Genomic DNA, 21,251 nt, shown 5'->3' with positions numbered 1-21,251 from the left:
TCTAAGACTCAGTCCAGGTACCAACTCCTCCATGAAGCCTTCCTTCATCTTCCCAACTGAAAGTGTTTCTTCTGTCCTCACATTTTCCCAGGGCAGTTTATCTAACTCTATCTTTTGTCCCGTCACTTTCTATCTTCTATTACCCTTCTCCATGTACATTTATTCTTCTTTTAAGACTGTAAGCAATAGGGGCAGCTAGGTGGTGCAGTGGATAGAGCACCGGCCCTGGAGTCAGGAGGACCTGAGTTCAAATCCGACCTCAGACACTTAACACTTACTAGCTGTGTGACCTTGGGCAAGTCACTTAACCCCAATTGCCTCACTTAAAAAAAAAAAAGACTGTAAACAATGGCTATTTCCTTTTTCATAATAGTCCTCAGAACCTGGGACAGTTCCTTGAACTAAGGGAAGCCCTTGATAAATGTTCGGTGAGTTGAAACTGTGGTTTCTGTTTCAGGGCCGTGTTCCATGGACATTTCTGGCAAGAGAGCCTGCAGTGTGCAGCTTTTCACCTGGTTCTGTGTGGTGGCCTTTAGTGGAGGGGAAAGAGGAGGTAAGGAGTGGGGGAGGTGGGGTAGGGTGATCCAATCTGCACTCAGATGTTGCTGCTTCAGGAAGCTAAAGGTTACCCCCTTAGAGCCCTTCTTCCCATCGTCCTTTTATCCCCTGCCCTATTCCATAGAAAACTGTGGCATCTTCTAGAATCATTCCTTCATGGACTGGCTTTAACTTGATTGAGCCCTTGGTTGCCTGGCTATTCTTTCGGCTTTGAGGGTGGAGGGAGGAATGGCTTCCCCCCATATAGCTTGCCAGGGCCCCTATCTCAGAACTGAATCTCAGACAAATTGGGGCCCTCTCCTATCCCTGGAAGCCAATGAAGGAGTGTCAGGTAGAGTAAGGCACCAGGTAAAGACCAAACACCCTCCCTGCTCCCTCCCTGCTCCCTCCCTACTGCAGCTCAGCAACTTGGAACCTTGACCTGCCTCAATAATTACATAAATAGGATCCACTGTAGTTGGACTGCCACCTTGCCAAGACAAGACAGAGTCCATCAACTCCTCTTCACCAGGTAAGTCCTAGCCAGGCCCATAGAAGGGGGCTTTGACTTTTCAGGAAGCCTTGACTTTTGGGAATGTTGATTTCTTGGCCTGGGCTCCAGTTTTAGGGAGGGTTTGGAAGGGGAGGATACTTTCTCCCTCCTAGGGTCCTGGAATAGATCCAGGGCTAGTAAGGACAGCTCCTAACTTGGGGCCAATGGGGGTGATTAGTGAGTGTTACCAGCCAACCAATCAGTAGTAAGTCTTTACTGAGCACCTACTTAGCCCTAGGTCAGAATTTCTGGGAAAGACAAATGTGTGTGTATGTAAGTATGTAAGTATGTGTCTATGTTTGTATTATATATGTATGGAAAGCCCACCTCTACTGCTACCTTCTCCAGTCAGTGGAAGGGAGTCAAAGGATAAGGATTTGAATTCTGGCTCTACTACTTCCTGCCTGTGTAACCTTGCGCCAGTCACTTCTTCTAGGCCTCAATTTATCTCATTTGCAAAATGAAGGGGTTGTATTGGATGACATCTAAGTACCCTTCCAGTTCTAAATTCAATTCACTAATCTCTCCCAGCACCTTTTCTTGTCCCTCTTTCATGACCCTTATCATATGACAACCTGTATTTTAGTTATTCATGTCTGTGTCACATTCTCCCCTTCTTTTAGCTCCTTGAGGGCAGGGACTATGTCTCATTTGGAGATCAGTGTAGGCTAGAGTAGTAGGGAGAACTTCCTGGAAGAGGTAGACTTTGGGGACCCATAGGTTTGGCAGAGGCAGAGAGGCAGGGGTATAAGGGAAAGACCTTGGTCCCATGATCAAGGATGAAAAATCCAGGAGCATCTGTATTCTGTTAAGGGAGTATCTCTTTCACATCTAACTTGCCCACTCCTTCCATGCTCGTGCTTTATAGCAACTTGGAACCATTTAAAAACTACAGCTGCATCCTCCAGATGGGCACCTGCACACTAGAACTGCCACCAGACGGAATGCTGACAGTATATGATGAGTTCACCATCAATTTCCATGGCAGTGTATCCGGAGTGGAATTGGTGTATCTGCTGGACCCCAAGTATCTTCCCAGGAAAAACAGTGAGTGCTATCTTAGCCCAGGGTCAGAGGGATTGGAGGAGGAGGAGGAGAGAGTATTCCAGCCAAGGAAACTTCCCAGCCTTCAGTGATGAGTATGGTAGTGCAAGCCTGTAAATTTGATGACTCAGGGAGGCTGAGGCTGGTGGATTGCCTGAGTTTGAGAGTTCTGAGAGTCTAGCTGGGTATTGGCACTAAGCCTGGCATTAAAAAGGTAAATTGATGGCATCTAGGTGGGATAGTGGATAAAGCACAGGCCCTGGATTCAGGAGGACCTGAGTTCGAATCTGGCCTCAGACACTTGACACTTAACTAGCTGTGTGACCCTGGCCAAGTCACTTAACCCTCATTGCTCCACAAAAAAAGAAAAGAAAAAGGTAGATCTCTAGGAGTTGACAGCCAGGTTATGGGAAAATGGAGTAGGTTAAAGCTTCCATAATTATCAGGATTAGGATCAGGCTGTAAGTGGTCATTGCACTTACACCGTGGCTGTGATAAGAAGACCTAGTTTCAAACATACAGATGAACCTGAGACCAAAGAAAAATAAAACACTGATGTGTTGGACATCTCTGTGGGTGGCTGAGAGCCAAGGAAGATGGGCTTGTACCTACTACCTTGAAGGAGCCATGTTACAGCCTCTTAGCCTTGATGTATTTTGTTCACATCCTCTGAGTTTAGGGAGTTACCAAGGGACTTTCTTGTCCCCCAGTTGCCTCTGCCTGTTCTACTTCAGTTTTGCAAAGAAAGACCTAGAGTTAGGGGCAAGCCTGGGGTCTCTGTTCAGAATCAGACTGGAGATCAGGTTTTGAAGGAAAGAGCTGGAGAAGACAGGTTAAAGAAAGCACCTGGGCTTATTTAGCCCAGAGCAGACCCAGTTCTTTGTAGCTTGAGAACAGAGAGAGCAAGGGGGTGGGCAGTGATCAATAACTTGTCAGCAGTATGAGGGAGTATGGCCCGATTCTAGCATCCTTCCTCTATGGAGATGGCCCAGCCGGATGACCAGGAGCTGCTATTCTCCATGTTGACAGATGATTGGACAAGAGAGAAGTAATTTAAACAGCAACAGGAAGGACTTTGGTTAGACACTGGAAAGTCAAAAGCTTCCTACAATTAAGGGGTCACATCCCCAGGGGAGGCCTTAGAGCCTCATTTCTTTTTTTTTCTTTTTTGTTTTTGTTTTTTTTTGCGGGGCAATGGGGGTTAAGTGACTTGCCCAGGGTCACACAGCTAATAAGTGTCAAGTGTCTGAGGCCGGATTTGAACTCAGGTACTCCTGAATCCAGGGCCGGTGCTTTATCCGCTGCGCCACCTAGCCGCCCCTAGAGCCTCATTTCTGCAGATTCTTCTTTTTTTTTTTTTTTTTTGCGGGGCAGTGAGGGTTAAGTGACTTGCCCAGGGTCACACAGCTAGTAAGTGTCAAGTGTCTGAGGCCAGATTTAAACTCAGGTCCTTCTGAATCCAGGGCCAGTGCTTTATCCACTGTGCTACCTAGCTGCCCTGTTTTCTGCAGATTCTTAGCAGCTCATTTTTTTGTGTTTTGTTTTACTTTTGGATGAGGCAATTGGGGTTAAGTGACTTGCCCAGGGTCACACAGCTAGTAAGTGTCAAATGTCTGAGGCTGGATTTGAACTCAAGTCCTCCTAACTCCAGGGCTGGTGCTCTATCCACTGCGCCACCTAGATGCCCCTTTTTCTGCAGATTCTTAAGGAAAGGTGGAACTGGGCTCTCCAGCTTTAGCTAAAGGCAGACAGATGGAAGAGATGACCTCTTCTGGCTCCTTCCAACCCCAGGACCCTTAATCTCTTAGGGCCCTTGCCCTGACATGCATCCCTCTTGCTCAGATTCAGGCCTCCTTGCTGTCTCTTTGATTCCAGTCTCCTATCTGGCACCCTCTGTACTACAGGGCTTTTGGAAGGTGGGACTAGGGACTGGGCATGTTCCCCAATCGGAAAAGGGTCTACCTACCCCTGCTCAGTTTCCCCATTCCTACCAAAGAGTCAGAAGCAGCCTTGGGCAGCCTTCAGGAGCTCACAGGCCCAAATTCAGCTGGGTTCTCTCTGTTCCAGTCAAGCTCGACCCTCCCTCTAACCTGCAGAGCAATGTCAGCTCCAGAGGCTGCATCATTTCCTGGAACCCTCCGCTCGAAGATCTGTACAAGTTCCTCAGCTATGAACTGGCCTTGAGGCAGCGTGGGGAATCCTGGGAGGTAAGAACACTGAGCATCCTCGAATTTCCCCAGCTTGGAAAGCCTCTCGGGTGGGGGTGTCTCTGACAGAAAATGTCTCCTAGCTTAGAGTCCCAAGATCGATATCAGTATCCTCATCCCAACTCCCCCTCTCCCCCAAGCCTTTCTCTAGCACCCAGACTCTTTGGTACCTGACCCAGAGAAGCGGGCACAGACCCAGCCCCTGCTGTCCAAAGGTAGCTGACCTAAGACAGACATCCTGACTCAAAGGCCCAGGCCTGCCCACTGACACATGTATGATGAATCCCTCATAGCGGGCAAGACATAAAGATCGAATTGTGGGAGTGAAGGCGGCCACCATTGAAGCCTTCGAGTTTGGCCCTGGCTTGACCTATGAGGCCCGGCTGCGCAGCCGCCTGGGCTCCCAGGAAGTAGGCGAACCCTTGGGTGATGAGGAAAAAGATTTCAGCTATAGGAGCCAATGGAGCGAGTGGAGTCCAGTCTTGCAGTTCCAGTCTCCAAGATCTCTAGGTAGGTGCTTTTCTTGGAGGGTCCCAGGCTTTCAGCTCTCTGGGAGAACTGCTGAGTCTCCCTTCTAACCAGTGGGAACAGGGAAAGCTTCTGTTTTCTCATAACCCTCCTGGGTCAGGTCCTGCATTCCCTGGCCCAACTGATGTCTAGAAAAGAGTAGAAATCCTTTTATTCACTCAGAGGAGAACAAAGTCCTTGTGCCCAAGCTTCCCCAGCTTTCCCTAGCTGTAGGGGTAGGGGCATGGTGATGTTGAGAAAGAGACTGAGAGTCAGGATCCAAAGTGACCCAAGAAGCACTTTTTAAAAGAATATTTTCATTTTTCCTCAATTGCATGTAAAAACAATTTTTAACATTTTTGGGGGAGGCAATCAGGTTGAGTGACTTGCCCAAGTGACACAGCTACTAAGTATCAGAGGCTAGATTCAAACTTTGATCCTCCTAACAGGGCTAGTGCTTTATCTACTACACACACACACACACACATATATATATATGTGTGTGTGTATGAATGTATATGTGTATATATGTGTGCGTATATGAATGTATATGTGTATACATGTGTGTATAGGTATATATGTATGAATGTATATGTATATATACGTGTGTGTACATGTATACATAGGTATAGGTATATGCATGCGTATATGTATATATATATGTGTGTATATGTGTATATTCAAACTCTATTAGTTCTTTCTCTGGATAAGTCCTTTAGAAGTATCTTTCAACTAGCACTTATTAAGTATCTACTGTATGGAAGGCGTTGTGCTAGGTGTTGGGCATAGAAAAACAAAATGGAAAAAACCCAGTTCCTTCCTTCAAGAAGCTTACATTGTAACAAAGGGAGGAGGATAGAACACATAAACAGATGGGTTTATCCATGATAATTTGCTGTGAAAAGAAGGAATGCTCATGACTAACGGGAACAGAAAAGGCTTCTTATCTAAGATGGCACGTGACCTTTGCCTTGATGGAAAACTAGGAAGATCTGGATTACTTTCCAAGCCTTGCCACTGACTTTACCTTGGGCAAGTCACTTCTCTCTGAGCTCCAGTTTTCCAGTGTGTACAACAGGATGATCTCTAAGGTTCATTTCACCTATAAGGTTGTGTGATTTCTCCTTCCTGCACTGATGCCTGAAAGTTTCAAGTTAGGAAACTTCCAGTATCTCAGATAGAACCTACCTAGGTATTCTGTTCAGAGATAATTATAGCAAGTTACCCAATGCCATTTGTCTCATTTTGTTTGACAAATTTCCAGCATTTTGAGCGTGGCAAATTAGAGTCTAACCATCTTATGAGTCCTCAGCAAAAGCTTGCTGATGATGGAGGTCACCTTTGTGCTTATGGAGGACAAATCAACAACCCCCCTTACCTGAACATCTATCCCAGGAGAGCCATAGCCTGGGCCTCCTTACTGGAAGATGGTCTCATCTAAGTGTATGAAAGGTGATCAGGGGAACCCCCTGCTCTGGTGACCTGGAGCACCTTGCAAGGTGGGCATGTGCACTCTGACTCCATGAGGATAATTGACATGTGCTCTGGCTCAGCAGATCGGGGAGGGTATTCCTCTGTTATAATAAGATCATAGGACTTACAGTTGGAAAAGACCGTAAAGGTCATCTATAGTCTGACTTTCTCATTTTACAGAGTGAGATCCACGGATGTTAAGTGACTTGTCTAAAGTCACGAGGTAATAGTAATAGCTAACATTTTTATAGTGCTTTTCTACTGCAAAGTGCCTTACAAATATTATCTCATCCTTATAACAACCCTGCCAGGCAGGTGCCATGATTAACCTTGTTTTACAGCTGAGGAGAATGACTCAAAGTGACTTGCCCAGCGCTTCATAGCCAATAAGTATCTGACTCTGGTTGTGAACTCCAGGTGCAGCAGCTATGATCTTGTGTTGTGCCAACTCAAGTCTCAGCGCTGAGACTTTGACTGAGAATGATGCCCTTCCCATTATACCTTGTGATTTCTTGCTGTTTGTGGTCTGGCCTTAGGGCACTGCCAGGCTTCCTCTTTCATCAAACCCAAGGGAAGCACGGGCATCATTCCTTAAAGCAGCCTGGACCAAAATAGTTAGAACCACAGGCCACATCCCTAGCCTAATAATAACAGCATCAGCTCACATTTCCATAGCACTTAATGGTTTACAAAATATTCTGTCAGTCAGTCAACCAACATTTATGAAGTGCTTGTGCTAAGCACTGGGAGATACAGTGGAAGGCAAAAACAGTCTGTCTTCAAGAGGCTCACATCCTAATGGGGTAGACAACATGAAAACCACTAGGTGTAGGCCAGCCGTATAGATAAATGGAAGACCATCTGAAAGGTCGTTAGCTAGCAGCTGAGGGGAACCTCACTGTAATCCTGTGGGGGTGACAATAAAAACATTTTATCCCCACTTTTCAGAGAAGGGAACTGAAGCTAAGAAAGTGGAAGTGACGGAGTGTTAGAACTAGAAGGTAGCTTGGACATTACTTAGTCTACCTCCTCCTTTATCCATTTTAGAGATGAAGAAATTGGGTCTCACAAAAGTTAAAGCACTTGCCCAGGGTGATACAATCAATCAGTCAACCAATAGACGGTATTAGAGCAGGGACTTATACGCAGATTTTTGGTTTTTGTTTTTGTGGGGCAACGGGGGTTAAGTGACTTGCCCAGGGTCACAAAGCTAGTAAGTGTCAAGTGTCTGAGGTTGGATTTGAACTCAGGTCCTCTTGAATCCAGGGCACTGTGCCACCTAGCTGCCCCTAGATATTTCTTTTAAAAATAATTTCTAGGGGCAGCTAGGTGGCGCAGTGGATAGAGCACCGGCCCTGGAGTCGGGAGTATCTGAGTTCAAATCCGGCCTCAGACACTTAACACTTACTAGCTGTGTGACCCTGGGCAAGTCACTTAACCCCAATTGCCTCACTAAAATTAAAAAAAAATTTCCAATAATAATAATAATTATTCATCTCCCCTCCCCTAAATAACAAGCATGTCTTTTCTCTTCTTCCCAAGTCCCCTCCCTGCCTGGAAAAAAATTAATGGAACCCTTATAACAAGTGTGGGCAGCTAGGTGGCACAGTGGACAGAGCACTGGGCCTAGAGTCAGTTCAAATCTGACCTCATACTCTTACTAGCTGTGTGACCCTGGGTAAGTCACTTAACCCTCTTTGCCTCAGTTTCCTCATCTGTAAAAGGAGCTAGAGATGAAAATAGTAAACCACTCCAGTTTCTTTGCCAAGAAAACCCCAAATGGGGTCACAAAGAATAGGAAACTACTGAACAACAACAAGAAACACGCATAGTCAAATTCCTGCATTGGCTACATCCCAAAACAGTCTCCTTCTGCATCTTGAGTTCATCACTTCTGTCAGGAGGTGGTAGCATGCTTTGTTGTATGCTCTCTGGAATCATGGGTAATCCCGCCCATGTCTCCTAACTTCAGATTCACAATTCACTACACTCTCTAGATCCTGCTCCTATGTAGATTTTGGATTTTAGAGTCTGGAGCTGGAAGCGACCTTAAAGGTCCTTTAGTCTAACCCTCTCATTTAACAGGGGGAGGAACTGAGGCATGGAGAGCAAATCAACTTGTTCAAGGGCACATGACTAGCAGGGGAGCAAAGATACCATTCAAACCTATGGCCTCTGACTCCAAACCCACTGTTCCTTTTCCTAGACCACAAGCCACAGAGGTCAGTTGGTCAGTTTACATTGCAGTATGTAGGAATCCCTAGACCCTGAGCCAGCCAGGCTCTTTTGGCACTCCATATGGGGCTGCTGATGGCCAGGTTCCCAGCCAGTGACTGTGAGAAGCTGTTGTTGTTGAGATGGCCCACAAGTTGCAGAAGATAGTGTTCTTGTTAGCACAAGGATCCACCCTTATCTCTTCACCTTTCCAGGCCTGATTTCCAAGAGGGCTTGGCTTTGACCGAGGCTCAGCTCTGCGGAGTGTGCTAGCTACCCGGATGTTCCGGGTGGGTCAGAGCTTGGGAATGGGTTTGGTGTGCATTTGTGGCTGCAGCAGGTGGTGGTGGCAGCTGAAGCTCACTCTGTAGTGAGCCCCTGAGATGTGCCCCTATTCAGTGCTGATGTTGGTTCCAGGCTGCAACAGGCTGACAGTTGACTTGCACACAGCAGCTGGCATTAGCTGATAAGGACCAGTCCTGGCCCCAACCCCCACCAAGTGTGTGAACTGGGGCATAAACATGAGCCCTTGGCTGGGTGGTTCATTGCCTGTGGGGCATGTGGAGACACAAGGTCACTATCTCTCAGGGACTTCTTAGACTGATGGAATGAACCTGGGCCTCGGTATGTGGTTACTGAGAGCACCTTTATAGGCAACGTCACGTATTTTTGTGCTGATGCTTAAAGTAAGGCAACTGCTCCCTCCTAAAAGACCACGAATGCCTTATTGTGTCAAAATAGAACAGATTCAAGTCTCTGCCTGTGACATAATCTTACCAGAAATTCATTAGCTCAGTTTGAAAAATTGAGAACCTTACATGGTACAAGGGGAAAGATCATAGATTGAGATCTTGAAGGTCTCCTTATTTTACAGATGAGGAAACTGAGGCACGGAGCAGTTAAATAACTTGTCTAGTGTCTCACAGCTAATAAGTATCTGAGGTGAGATGTGAACCCGGGTCTTCCCAACTCCAAATCTAGTGCCCTAACTCTCTATGTTGTCTCTTCTAGACTGGGTGTCAGAGACCATGGTTAGGTTCCCAAATCCAACAGTTAGTAGCTCTATGGCCTGGGTAAGTCCTTAAAATTTTTTGAGGTTCAGTTTCCCCATCTGAAATAGAAGGAACAATAATATTTGCATTAGTTACCAAGCAAGTTGTTGTGAGGAAAATGCTTTGCAAAGTCCTATGTTTCTGTGAGCTATTATTATTATTATTATTATTTTCCTGTTTAAGAAAAAGGGGAATTTAAGGAGACAGGGGAATTGTATAGAGGGAGGAGGGAGAAGCCAAGAATAGCAGATAATTGGAGGAAGGAGGATTTGCTCAGAAGCCCCAGAGAACTATTTATTATACCCTGGCATATGGCCAGGAGGAGGGTGTCAGGAGCTGATTGCAAGCTGGGGCGTGGGGCCCTGGGTCTCTCCAGGGTACAAAGGCAATGAAAGCCCAAATGACTGGACAGACTGACAGATGAGGCCCATAGGGCCAAAGTCACGGCACCTCCATCAGCAGCCCTAACTCCAGGCAGAGTTGATTTCTCTGTAGATCCAGCTTCAGCCACCATTTCCTTTTGTCTTGTGCATGGGGAGAGCATTCCAGGGGCAGGTGGAAAGGGTTGAGTTTCCTGGGGCCTGAGATGGAGAAAGCCTGGACTGTGGACATGTCACTCATAGTGGGTATGACTCCATCTTATGTTCTATTTGAGTTCAGAAAGGGAGGATCCAGTTATTCAGTCAAATCAATGAGCATTTATCAAGTACCTACTGTGTACTAGGTACTGTTCTAAGGGATACAGGATGCAAAGAAAGGTAAAAGACAGTCCCTGCCTTCAAGGAGTTCATGGTCTAATGGGGGAAACAACATATAAACCCACTATGTACAAACAAACTATAGACAGGATACATTTGAAATAATCCAAAGAAGGAAGGTGCTAGAATTTCAATTAATGACATCATGTCTTTAAAGCTACATTCCAAGGAACCTTTAAGATCATCTAGTTCATCTAGTTCAGTCTTTTTATTTTATTTGAGAGGAGTAAGCCAGGCCCAGAAAGAATTAAATGACTTGCTAAAGCCACACAGTTAAATGAGCCAGCTAGGTGGCCCAGTGGATAGAGAGCACTGGGCTGGGAATCAGGAAGATTCATCTTCTTGAGTTCAAATCTGGCCTCAGACATTCATTAGCTGTGTGACCCTGGACAAATCACTTAACCTTGTTTGCCTCACTTTCCTCATCTGTGTAATGAGTTAGAGAAGGAAATGGCCAGTATCTTTGCCAAGAAAACCCCAAATGGTATCACGAAGAGTTGGAAATGATGGAACAACAACACAGCCAAATAGTAGAGCCGGGGTTTGAACCCAGTTCCCCTGGTTCCAAATCCAAAATGCTTTTAGGTCTCTGCACTCACTTGCTTTTCCCATTCAGTTCAGTTCAAATTATTTCCATTCAACTTGGCAAGTGTCTCCAGATCACCAATAATGTGTCTAGGCAAAGGCCCCTTAACACCCTTATCATTGCAAACTAGAGGTCCCAGATATATCTCAAACTCAGGATGTCCAAAATGAAACTCATTTTTCCTTCCAAATCTATCCCTCTTCCAATATTCTGTATTTCTCTGGAAGGCACCACCATTCTTCTAGTCCCTGAACTGGGACAGTTGTGGGAGTAGAAAGAAAGGGACTGATTCAACAGATACTGTGGGAGTAGAACAGCCAGGTATGGGCAAAGGATTGGCTACAGGGGCTTAGAGAAGAGTAAAAGACGCATCTTTAGTCTCAAGCCTGAGGGACTGTGAGCATGGTGGTGTCTTCAACACAGATGGAGACATTAAGCAGTGGGGGATACTTTTGGGGAAAGGCACTAAGTTCCTTTTTTGAACACATGATTCACGGTGGGTTGGCTAGCATACAAAGGCTATTTAACCCTTAAGAAAATGGAAACATTTGCAATGAAAAGTGCAGTAGTTAAAAATAGCACTGTTTCAAAGGAGGTAAGATACTCTTTCCTCAAACTCTCTCTGGGTCTAAGAGTTGACAGCAAGTCAAATATATTCATACCTCAGGGACTTACCTGTGCTGGTTCTAATTTTCTGTGTTATACTTTCCAAAGCATTTTTCAAATATGCTATTTCACTTCATTCTTTAAGATTGATAGCAAAGGGGGCAGCTAGGTGGCACAGTGGATAGAGCACCGGCCCTGGAGTCAGGAGTACTTGAGTTCAAATCCAGCCTCAGACACTTTACACTTACTAGCTGTGTGACCCTGGGCAAGTCACTTAACCCTCATTGCCTGGCCCAAAAAAAAAAAATGCTGCCAGTGCTCTGGGGGAAAGCCTTAGTTCTCCTTCCCCAGCTATAGCTCTCCTTGAGCCCAGGTCCCTAGTTTTCAGGTCCAGGACCCTTTCCATGATATTCAATGGTGGTTGCTAAGATGACTTTATTTATAATGAAACATCTGGCCTTTGGCATCTGAAACTTCAATTCTTGTGTACAGTGAAATTTGGATTCACCCGTTCATTTTTTTTTTGGGGGGGGGAGCAGGGCAATGAGGGTTAAGTGACTTGCCTAAGGTCATACAGCTAGTGTCAAGTGTCTGAGACTGGATTTGAGCTCAGGTCTTCCTGAATCCAGGGCTGGTGCTTTATCCACTGTGCCACCTAGCTGCCTCCTCACCCATTCATTTTACTGACCATGGGAGGTGGGGCAGGGGTGGAAGGATGGGTTTTCCAGAAGATTACCTGCCTAGCAAAGAATTGGAAGTTGAAGGGTGTGCCCATTTATTGTGGAATGACTGAACAAGTTGTGGTATATGAATGTAATGGAATACTATTGTGCTATAAGAAATGATGAGCAGGCAGATTTCAGAAAAACCTGGAAAGACTTAAGTGGACTGATGCTGAGTGAAGTGAGCAGAACAAGGAGAACATTGTATATAGTATCAGCAACATTGTGTGATGATCTACTGTGATAGACTTAGCTCTTCTCAGCAATACAATGATCCAAGACAATTCCAAAGAACTCATGATGGAAAATGCTCTCCACATCCAGAAAAAGAACTATGGAGTCTCAATACAGATTGAAGCATGCTATTTTCACTTTTTTGGATGTTTTCTTTCTTTCTTTCTTTTGCTTTCCCCCTTTTGTTCTGATTCTTCTTTCACAACATGACTAATGTGGAAATATGTTTAACATGATTGTACCGTAAAACTTATATTAGATTGCATACTGTCTTGGGGAGAGGGGAGAGAAAGGAGGGAGAAAAATTTAGAACTCAAAATCTTACAAAATGAATGTTGAAAACTATCTTTACACTGTAATTGGAATAAAAATAAAATAAAATATTATTTTAAAAAAAGATTACTTGCCGATGCTAATGGATTGATGGTTTGGTGTCTTGCAGATGTCTCCTCCTCACCCCAAGAAGGCCCTCTCAGCACGATCATCATTTTCTCCATCTTCCTTTTCCTAATCAGCCTGCCTTACATCCTTTTCAAGCTATTTCCCAGGTAGAGGGCCCCAGAGGAAACTGGGCCTAGGTTTCCCAGGTCTACAAGAATGTCCTCCCCACCTCACTTTCCTGCCCCTCCCTTGGGAACCTATTGGGAGCAGAATGTCTACCTGTCCCTTCCCAGGCCTCCTGCCACAGACATTCTTGGTGGAAGAGGGTCTTGACAATCCATAGTTTAGGAGATTGGGGTTCTAAGAAGGAAGATGCCCTTTATTTATTTATTTATTTATTTATTTATTTATTTATTTATTTATTTATTCATTCATTTATTTAATCTATCTATCTATCTATCTATTGGCTGGGTAATGAGGGTTAAGTAACTTGCCCAGGGTCACACAGCTAGTAAGTATTAAGTGTATGAGGCTGGATTTGAACTCAGATCCTCCTGAATCCAGGGCTGGTGCTTTATCCACTGTGCTGCCTAGCTGCCCCCAAAGATGCCTTTTTGACAGAGACATAACTGGGAATTCAGAATGTACATTCTCCTCCTCATCAAACAAACCCCAGTTCTATGCAATTGAACAGGGGCAATTTGTGGAAAGAGAAAGAGGAGGTAGAGTAACTCTTCCACAGAAAGGAAGCACATCTCCCTGCAATGTCCCAATAATCCTCTACTAAGTTATGGCTCTGCTGTGTGGTGTAATAGAAATAATGCTAGTTTGGCAGTCAAAGGATGTAGGTTTGAATCCTGCCTTTGCTACTTACTATCTATGTGACTCTGGTATCCCACATATATAAGTCCAAAAGTCCAATGAGCTGCCTTAAGAGGTAGGGAGTTCGGGGCAGCTAGGTGGCACAGTGGATAGAGCAGTGGCCCTGGAGTCAGGAGGATGTGAGTTCAAATCTGGCCTCAAACACTTAACACTTACTAGCTGTGTGACCCAAGTTGCTTAACCCCAATTGCCTTACCAAAAAAAAAAAAAAAAAAAAAAAAAGAGGTAGTGAGTTCCCTGTCACCAGAAGTCTTCAAACAGAGGCTGGATAATGATTTGTCAGGGCTGTTGTGGGGCGGATTCTTGGTCAGGCATGGGTTAGACTGGATTGTTCCTGAGTTTCATTCCAAATTTTAGATTCTTTGAGAATTCCTAGCCTCTCCTAGTTCATTTGGTCCCTCCTATTTTAGGGTTTGCTTCATCCCAGTCCTGCTTCCCCTACTACTTCCAAGACTCTCCCCTTAGCTGATCTTTCTTGCTATTCTCTGCTACCCTCCAGAGTGAAGAAAACGTTCTACCAGAATGTACCCTCACCTGCTGCTTTCTTCAGACCCCTCTACACTGTACATAATGGAAACTTTCAGGTAATCTGGGAAACCCATGTCTCCCCCTCCCCCATGCCCCACGGTCTAGACACTGTTCCTAGGGGTTTCTGATGGGCCTTTCATCCCTCTCCCCCTTATTGTTGGCATTAGATAATGGAAAGATCATTGGGAGACCTGGGGGAACAATCCTGTCTATTAATACCCTTAGGACCATGGACTTATCACTCAATTTTCTGATCCTTGGTTTTCTCATCTATAAATGGGGATGACAACGCCAATAGTAATAACTGCTACAATTGATATAGCACTTGAAAGTTTGCAAAGTACTTTACAAATGTCTCATTTGATCCTCCCAACAACCCTGGAAGATCGGTGCTCTTATTATGCCCACTTTATAGATGAGGGAACTGCTAGAGGTTAAGTAACTTGCCCAGAGTCACACAGCTAAAAAGTGTCTGAAGCTGGATTTGATTGTGGGTCTTTTTGACTCCAGGTCCAATACTCTATCCACGGAGGTTTTATGATGATCAAATAAGATGATACTGGTTGCAGCTAAGTGACACAGTGGATAAAGCACTGGCCCTGGATTCAGGAGGACCTGAGTTCAAATCTGACCTCAGACACTTGACACTTACTAGCTGTGTGACCCTGGGCAAGTTACTTAACCCTCATTACCCCGCCAAAAAAAACCAAAAAACGATAATACCATGTATATGAAGCACTTTGTAAACCATATAAATAGCAGCTACAATTGTTGCTATTGTTTTCTACAAAATGGTGATAACAGCACTTGTAGTAACCATCTCCCAAGGGCACATAAATTGGAAAGAGCAAAAACCATGAGTTAGCAGAGGAGGAACAGAGCCAGCCCTTCTGAAAGTCATTGCCCCAGATACCTACTGCCAAGGCTGAGGGTGGTGAGTAGGAGATGAGCTCCCAGCATTCCTAGCAGCCTGACAAAGCTGGGTGGAGAATGAATAATGCAGCAGCACCTCATTATCTCATTGGTGCTGCACTCCTCACTTCTCAGAGTACCCTTGTTCTCCTTCCCTTCTTGGGAGATCCTCATAGCCGAGTACAGCTCTGCTTTCTCTTTGTCACGGTTAGATCTAATTTCCTTCTCCAGGCTGGGTTCTCCTTACCCTTCTTGCCACTAAATCATCTGCAGTGCTCAGCCAGAGGGATCACCAACTTCTCTCTCTCTCTCAGCCTCCCCAGGAGCTTACAGAGAGATCCTATTAAGAAGTGTTTTTTGGGGGCAGCTAGGTGGTACAGTGGTTAAAGCACCAGCCCTGGATTCAGGAGGACCTGAGTTCAAATCTAGCCTCAGAAATTGACACTTACTAGCTGTGTGACCCTGGGCAAGTCACTTAACTCTCATTGCCCCGCAAAAGAAGAAGAAGAAGAAGAAGAAGAAGAAGAAGAAGAAGAAGAAGAAGAAGAAGAAGAAGAAGAAGAAGTTTTCTTGGGACAGGGGAACATAAGCTCAAACAATAAGTTACAGTTCTGATTGTCATTCAGGATGGTACTTGATTGAATTCAGCAAATATCATCTTCCATATGAGGAAGGCTCTGTCCTCAGCAGTGTATGGGCCAGAGGGGAAGGATGCAGAGGTGAAGTAGACAATGCTACTCTGAGAAACCTTACAGTCTAATGGAGGAAGTAAGATATATACAACTAATTGCAATAAAAATCAGAACATAAGCGGGGGGATACAAAGAACTTAAGGGCACAGGAAGGGTCCAAACCAAATTCCATGAGAGATTTAATAAGTCTTCTTATACCCCAAAGAATCTCAGAGTTGGAAGGAGCTTCGAAAGGCATCTGGTCCAACTGGCACCTGAGCAGAAACCCCCTCTAAAAACACCCCCAAACCTGACTAATATGGAAATGTTTTGCATGGCTACACATGTATAACTTGTATTGAATTGCTTACGACCTTAAAGTGGGGGGTGGGGGGGAGGGAGGGAGAAAGAGAATTTGGAACACAAAGTTCTAGACCAGTTCTTTTTTTTTTTTTTAAGTGAGGCAATTGGGGTTAAGTGACGCCCAGGGTCACACAGCTAGAAAGTGTTAAGTATCTGAGGCCAGATTTGAACTCAGGTACTCCTGACTCCAGGGCCGGTGCTCTATCCACTGCGCCACCTAGGGGCCCAAACACAAAGTTCTAAAAATCAACATTAATTTTTTTTTAAATATCTAAAAACACTCCCAGTGGTGGTCATCCATCCACTCACCACCTCCTGATGCATTTTATTTTGCTTTTGGAAAGTCCTGTTAGTAAGGTTTTCCTTTTTTTTGTTTTTTTGGTGGGGCAGTGATGATTAAGTGACTTGCCCAGGGTCACACAGCTAGTAAGTGTCAAGCGTCTGAGACCGAATTTGAATTCAGGTCCTCCTGAATCCAGGGCTGGTGCTTTATCCACTGCGCCACCTAGCTGCCCCCAGGTTTTCCTTGTATTGAGCTAAAATCTGTCTCTGCAACTTACTACTTCTAGACCTGCCCTCTGGGGCCAAGCAGAGCAGGTCTAATTGTTTTCTCCACATGACAATCCTACCCCCTCCCTCCCCCTCCCCCTCCCCCTCCCCTCTCTTCCCAGTTCTTGAAATCAGCAACTGGATCCCATGCAGAATCTGAGAGATGGACAGGAGCTCAGAAGTTATTTAGCCCAGTCCATGCCTGACCCCGGGAAGGCATTATCCAGCCTCTGTTTGAAGACTTCCAGGGACAAGGAACTCACTACCTCTTAAGGCGTTGCATTAGATTTTTGTGTTGCGGTTATTAGCTCCGACGAGCCTGTGCCCCTCTCCAACCTGGGCCACTGCTACTCGAGCCTACCTCCTAGTTCTCAGCAGGGGTGTAAAACCCAAATTCTGCCTTAGCATCAGCATAGACCCCTGTAGTCTCCCCCCTGCCCAGGGCTCAGTCCACTCACGCATTAGATTTTTGAACTCATATATGAGGGATATGTTCCATTCCAACAAGGAAATGGCCCAACATTTTTCCATAGGAGAGCTCCATTTTAACTGTCAGGGCATCCTGGCCCCTTAGTGCCCTCAAGTACCACTTCCCTCCACCTCCCATTACACTGCTTATTTATATCAAGCTTGTCTTCCTCTTTCCCAGAGGCCCCCAAACCCTTCCCCCTCTTTTTCTTTCACATAAACTGTCCTCCTCCTAGGCTTCTCTTCTCAATCCCTCACTCAATCCCACACATGAGATAGTTTGATATCTCACCATTCCGTTGTCTTCCTCTAGTCACGTTCCAGGTTGTCAAGGGGAAAACTGAACACAAATACTCCAGATTTGGTCTGACTAGGGCGGGAGGCAGGACCACTCTCACCTTTCCATTCTAGATGCTATGCTTCTCATAACGCGGCCACAGATGCTACTAGCTTCTTGGGAGTCATGACACGCTTCACTCACACTCGACTTGTCCTCTTCCATGGAGTTCCCCAGATCTTTTTTTCCCCTACATAAATTGCCTTCTAGCTCTATCTTCCCCATCTTTAATAAGTCTCTTGTGTGTGCGTGAGCGTGTGGGTGCACGTGTGTGTGTGTGTGTGTGTGTGTGTGTGTGTGTGCCAGAGAAGAATGAGTTGTGATCTTTACCGTTAAGGATCTACCACAGTCTGGTGATTGTGACATATGCGAGGTGACTCATAACCAGCATCACTAGGCATTGTACAATCAGTGCCAGATAAGAAATCTTTATTTCCTTCAAGGCTCAGCTCAAAAAGCACCTTCTACATGAAATCTTTCCTGATTTTCCCCTTAGTTCTCCCTCCCAGCTACCTTGTATTTATTTTTCATATACTTCCCCATGCACACATTGTCTCCCCTTGTAGGATGTAAGCTTTCCCAAGGCAGAGACGTTTTACTTTGTCTTTGTGTCCCCAGTCCTTAGCACTGTGTCAAGCAGAGAGCAGTTCCTTAATAAATGCAGATTGATTGGTTAAAAGAAATCCTCAGGGTGGCTAGGTGGGGCAGTGGATAAAGCACTGGCCCTGGATTCAGGAGGACCTGAGTTCAAATCCAACCTCAGACACTTGACACTAGCTGTGTGACCCTGGGCAAGTCACCTGTAACCCTCATTGCCTCACCAAAAAAAAAAAAAAAAGGTATTGAGGCAGCTAGGTGGCACAGTGGATGGAGCACCGGCCCTGGATTCAGGAGTACCTAAGTTCAAATCCGGCCTCAGACAGATGCTTGACACTTACTAGCTGTGTGACCCTGGGCAAATCACTTAACCCCAATTGCCTCACCAAAAAAAAAAAAAGAAATCCTCATAGTGCAGGAGAGAGGACACCTCTTGGCTGATGGGGATGAAGGGTGGTCAAGGAAGATAAAGGAGGACTGGGGCCAGTACTCGAAGGATTTCACTTGTCAGGAGTGGAGGGGGGAAATATTTCACAGTAAAGGAAGGACATTAGCAAAGGCATGGAAGCAGGAAGCACACACATGCAGGATATGTTAAAATGAATGGATTCAGGAGAACCTGAGTTCAAATCTGGCCTCAGACACTTGACACAAGCTGTGTGACCCTGGGCAAGTCACTTAATCCTCACTGCCTCGTGAAATGAATGAATGAGTGAGTGAATGAACAAACAAATTAATTAATAAATGAATAGATATGTGAATGAATGGATGGATAAATAGATAGATAAACAAGTAAATAAATGGGTAGATAAATGAACAAACGAACAGACAAACAAACAAATAAATGAAATGAGTGAATATTTTAAGTCAGCTTGGTGGGAACCTTAGGACATGGCTCTGCATTTGTGTGACTAATTGGTACACAATCCAGTCTGGTCCAGGGGAACCTCACGCCTCCATTCAGGTGTCTCTCCTTGTGTTTCAGATGTGGGCCAGATCTGACCTTCTTGGCCCTCAGCTCAGGATGCAGGGGGCCATGGACAAGCAAGTCCTGACCAGAGATGAGCTCTTGGGATTCATATTCCAGGAGTCAATTTCTCACCTCACCTGCTTCCCGATGAGGCCCAAAAGGGTAGATGTCATGGAAGAGGAGGATTCCTGGAAGCCCAGAGGACCTCCTGAGAAGGAGGTGACCCAGCAAGACTCAGCATCTAAGTACCTCAGTGTTGAAGAACTGCAGACCTGGCAGCTGCCTGGGATGGTGACAGATAGACAATGTGATAATGACAATGCTTGGGGCCACCCAGACTTCCCTGGAGCCGGCCAGGCTAGTTCATTAGCTCTAAGATGCCCTCCCATTTCCCTGAAGCAGGAGGACCAGTCTCTGGAGAGCTGCTCCCTCAGCAAGAGTGATTACTGTACCCTGAGTGGCAGTGAGATGCCCCAGGTCTTAGCACCTCCTGGAGAGCTGCAGGGCCCAATGCCCAGCATGGGTCAGTGACTCCCTAGCCTTCACAGAGCAGGCCCCTTCCTGGGGCCCACTGACATTCAGGTACCCCTGCCTAAGCATCGCAGATGACTCCTGGGTAACAATGTCAATTTTTAAGTGGCCATGGGGTTAGACATCAGGAGGCCGACCAAGCTAGGTCATCTCTCCAGGAATCACAGGTTTCTGCCAGGTGGTAGGAAGCACCTGTGAACATTCCTCCACCTCCCTACTCTCACCTAGGGGAGAGTATGAGTGCCCCTCCTCATCCCTGAAACCCATCCAGACAGCATCCTGGGCCCAACTCCCTTCAACTCTTCCTTTTCTCTCCTTTCATACAACATGTCAACTCTTCCTTTTGAACACAAAGTGCCAGAACTTCTTAGTGAAAACTAATCCAAATGAGTTCAGCCTGATAGAACTCTATTATGACTGAGTGCATTGCCTTAAATTTTTTTTTTTTTGGTGAAGCAATTGGGGTTAAGTGACTTGCCCATGGTCACACAGCTAGTAAGTGTTAAGTGTCTGAGGTCAGATTTGAACTCAGGTCCTCCTGACTCCAGGGCTGGTGCTCTATCCACTATGTCACCTAGCTGCCCCTGCATTGCCTTAAATTAACAAAATGGATCAAAGTTCCAGCAAGTGACTGCATCCCAACCTGGAGTCTTGCTCACAGCTCTAGGCCCTCCCTACCTCTTCCTTCCTCCCCTAATTGTTCAATTCAATTCAAGCTTTATTAAGCCCCTAGTGGGATCAAGGTACTGGCATTGGGGATATAAAGACAATCAAATGGACACTTTATTCCTTGCTTCCTTGCTTTCAAGGCCCTGTCTCTTCTACATCTTCCAGTGTGTCAGAGCAGGGGGTGAGAAAGGAATTGGGCTGATTTCATCCCTGACTCTGACCACATCCCCAAGCCACAAGCCTTTCCACATATGAGAAAGGGGGTAGAGGAAGCAGGACAGGCAGGTGTTTTGTAGAGGTTTACAGCCCTTCCAGATTGGCAGAGTAGAAAGGTGCAATGCTGCTGCCCCCTGAGCTCCCTCTCATAGACCCTTCTTTGTTTCTCTTCCTCTTCTGCTCTCCCATTTTCTTCCTTTTGTTGATCCTTTGGTCTTAGGTCTACCAGTTGCTTCCTCTGGTCTCTGGGTTGTACGTGTTGCTAAACTCTATTCTGATTCATTGTCACTCAAGGCCCCTGATCCCATTCTTGCTCTGAGTCCTCACTGACCCCTGTCCAGCTCATCCTTCTGCACAGTTCACTCCAGGACCAATATGGAAGAGTGAAGGGGTTCTTAACAGGGGGCCCATGAACTGATCAGTTATACCATTACCAATATTTCAACATAATATACCAATATTTCAACATAATTCACTTCCTTTGTGATTCTATCTATTTTCTTTTATATATTTAAGAATGTCATTCCAAGAAGGGCTCCATAGGCTTCACCTGATAGCCACGAGACACAAAAATGGTTAAGAACCTCTGGTATGGGGCAGCTAGAAGGCACAGTGGATAAAGCACTGGCCCTGGATTCAAATCCGACCTGACTTGACACTTACTAACTCTGTGACCCTGGGCAA

General features: G+C 45.6%; 1 protein-coding gene across 1 annotated transcript; it reads left to right on the top strand.

Moving 5' to 3' along the window:
• Positions 1-468: 468 nt before the first annotated feature.
• LOC122752922 (interleukin-9 receptor-like) lies at positions 469-19,682 on the top strand. Its single transcript, XM_043999922.1, has 8 exons — positions 469-553; positions 958-1,069; positions 1,959-2,137; positions 4,202-4,341; positions 4,635-4,851; positions 12,936-13,041; positions 14,256-14,340; positions 19,167-19,682. The coding sequence occupies exons 1-8, from the start codon at positions 469-471 to the stop codon at positions 19,680-19,682; spliced, it is 1,440 nt and encodes a 479-aa protein (XP_043855857.1).
• The last annotated feature ends 1,569 nt before the right edge of the window (positions 19,683-21,251 follow it).

The sequence above is a fragment of the Dromiciops gliroides genome, chromosome 1 (genome assembly GCF_019393635.1).
Source record: "Dromiciops gliroides isolate mDroGli1 chromosome 1, mDroGli1.pri, whole genome shotgun sequence".
Lineage (NCBI taxonomy): Eukaryota > Metazoa > Chordata > Mammalia > Microbiotheria > Microbiotheriidae > Dromiciops > Dromiciops gliroides.
This window is presented reverse-complemented; position numbering and strand designations above follow the sequence as displayed.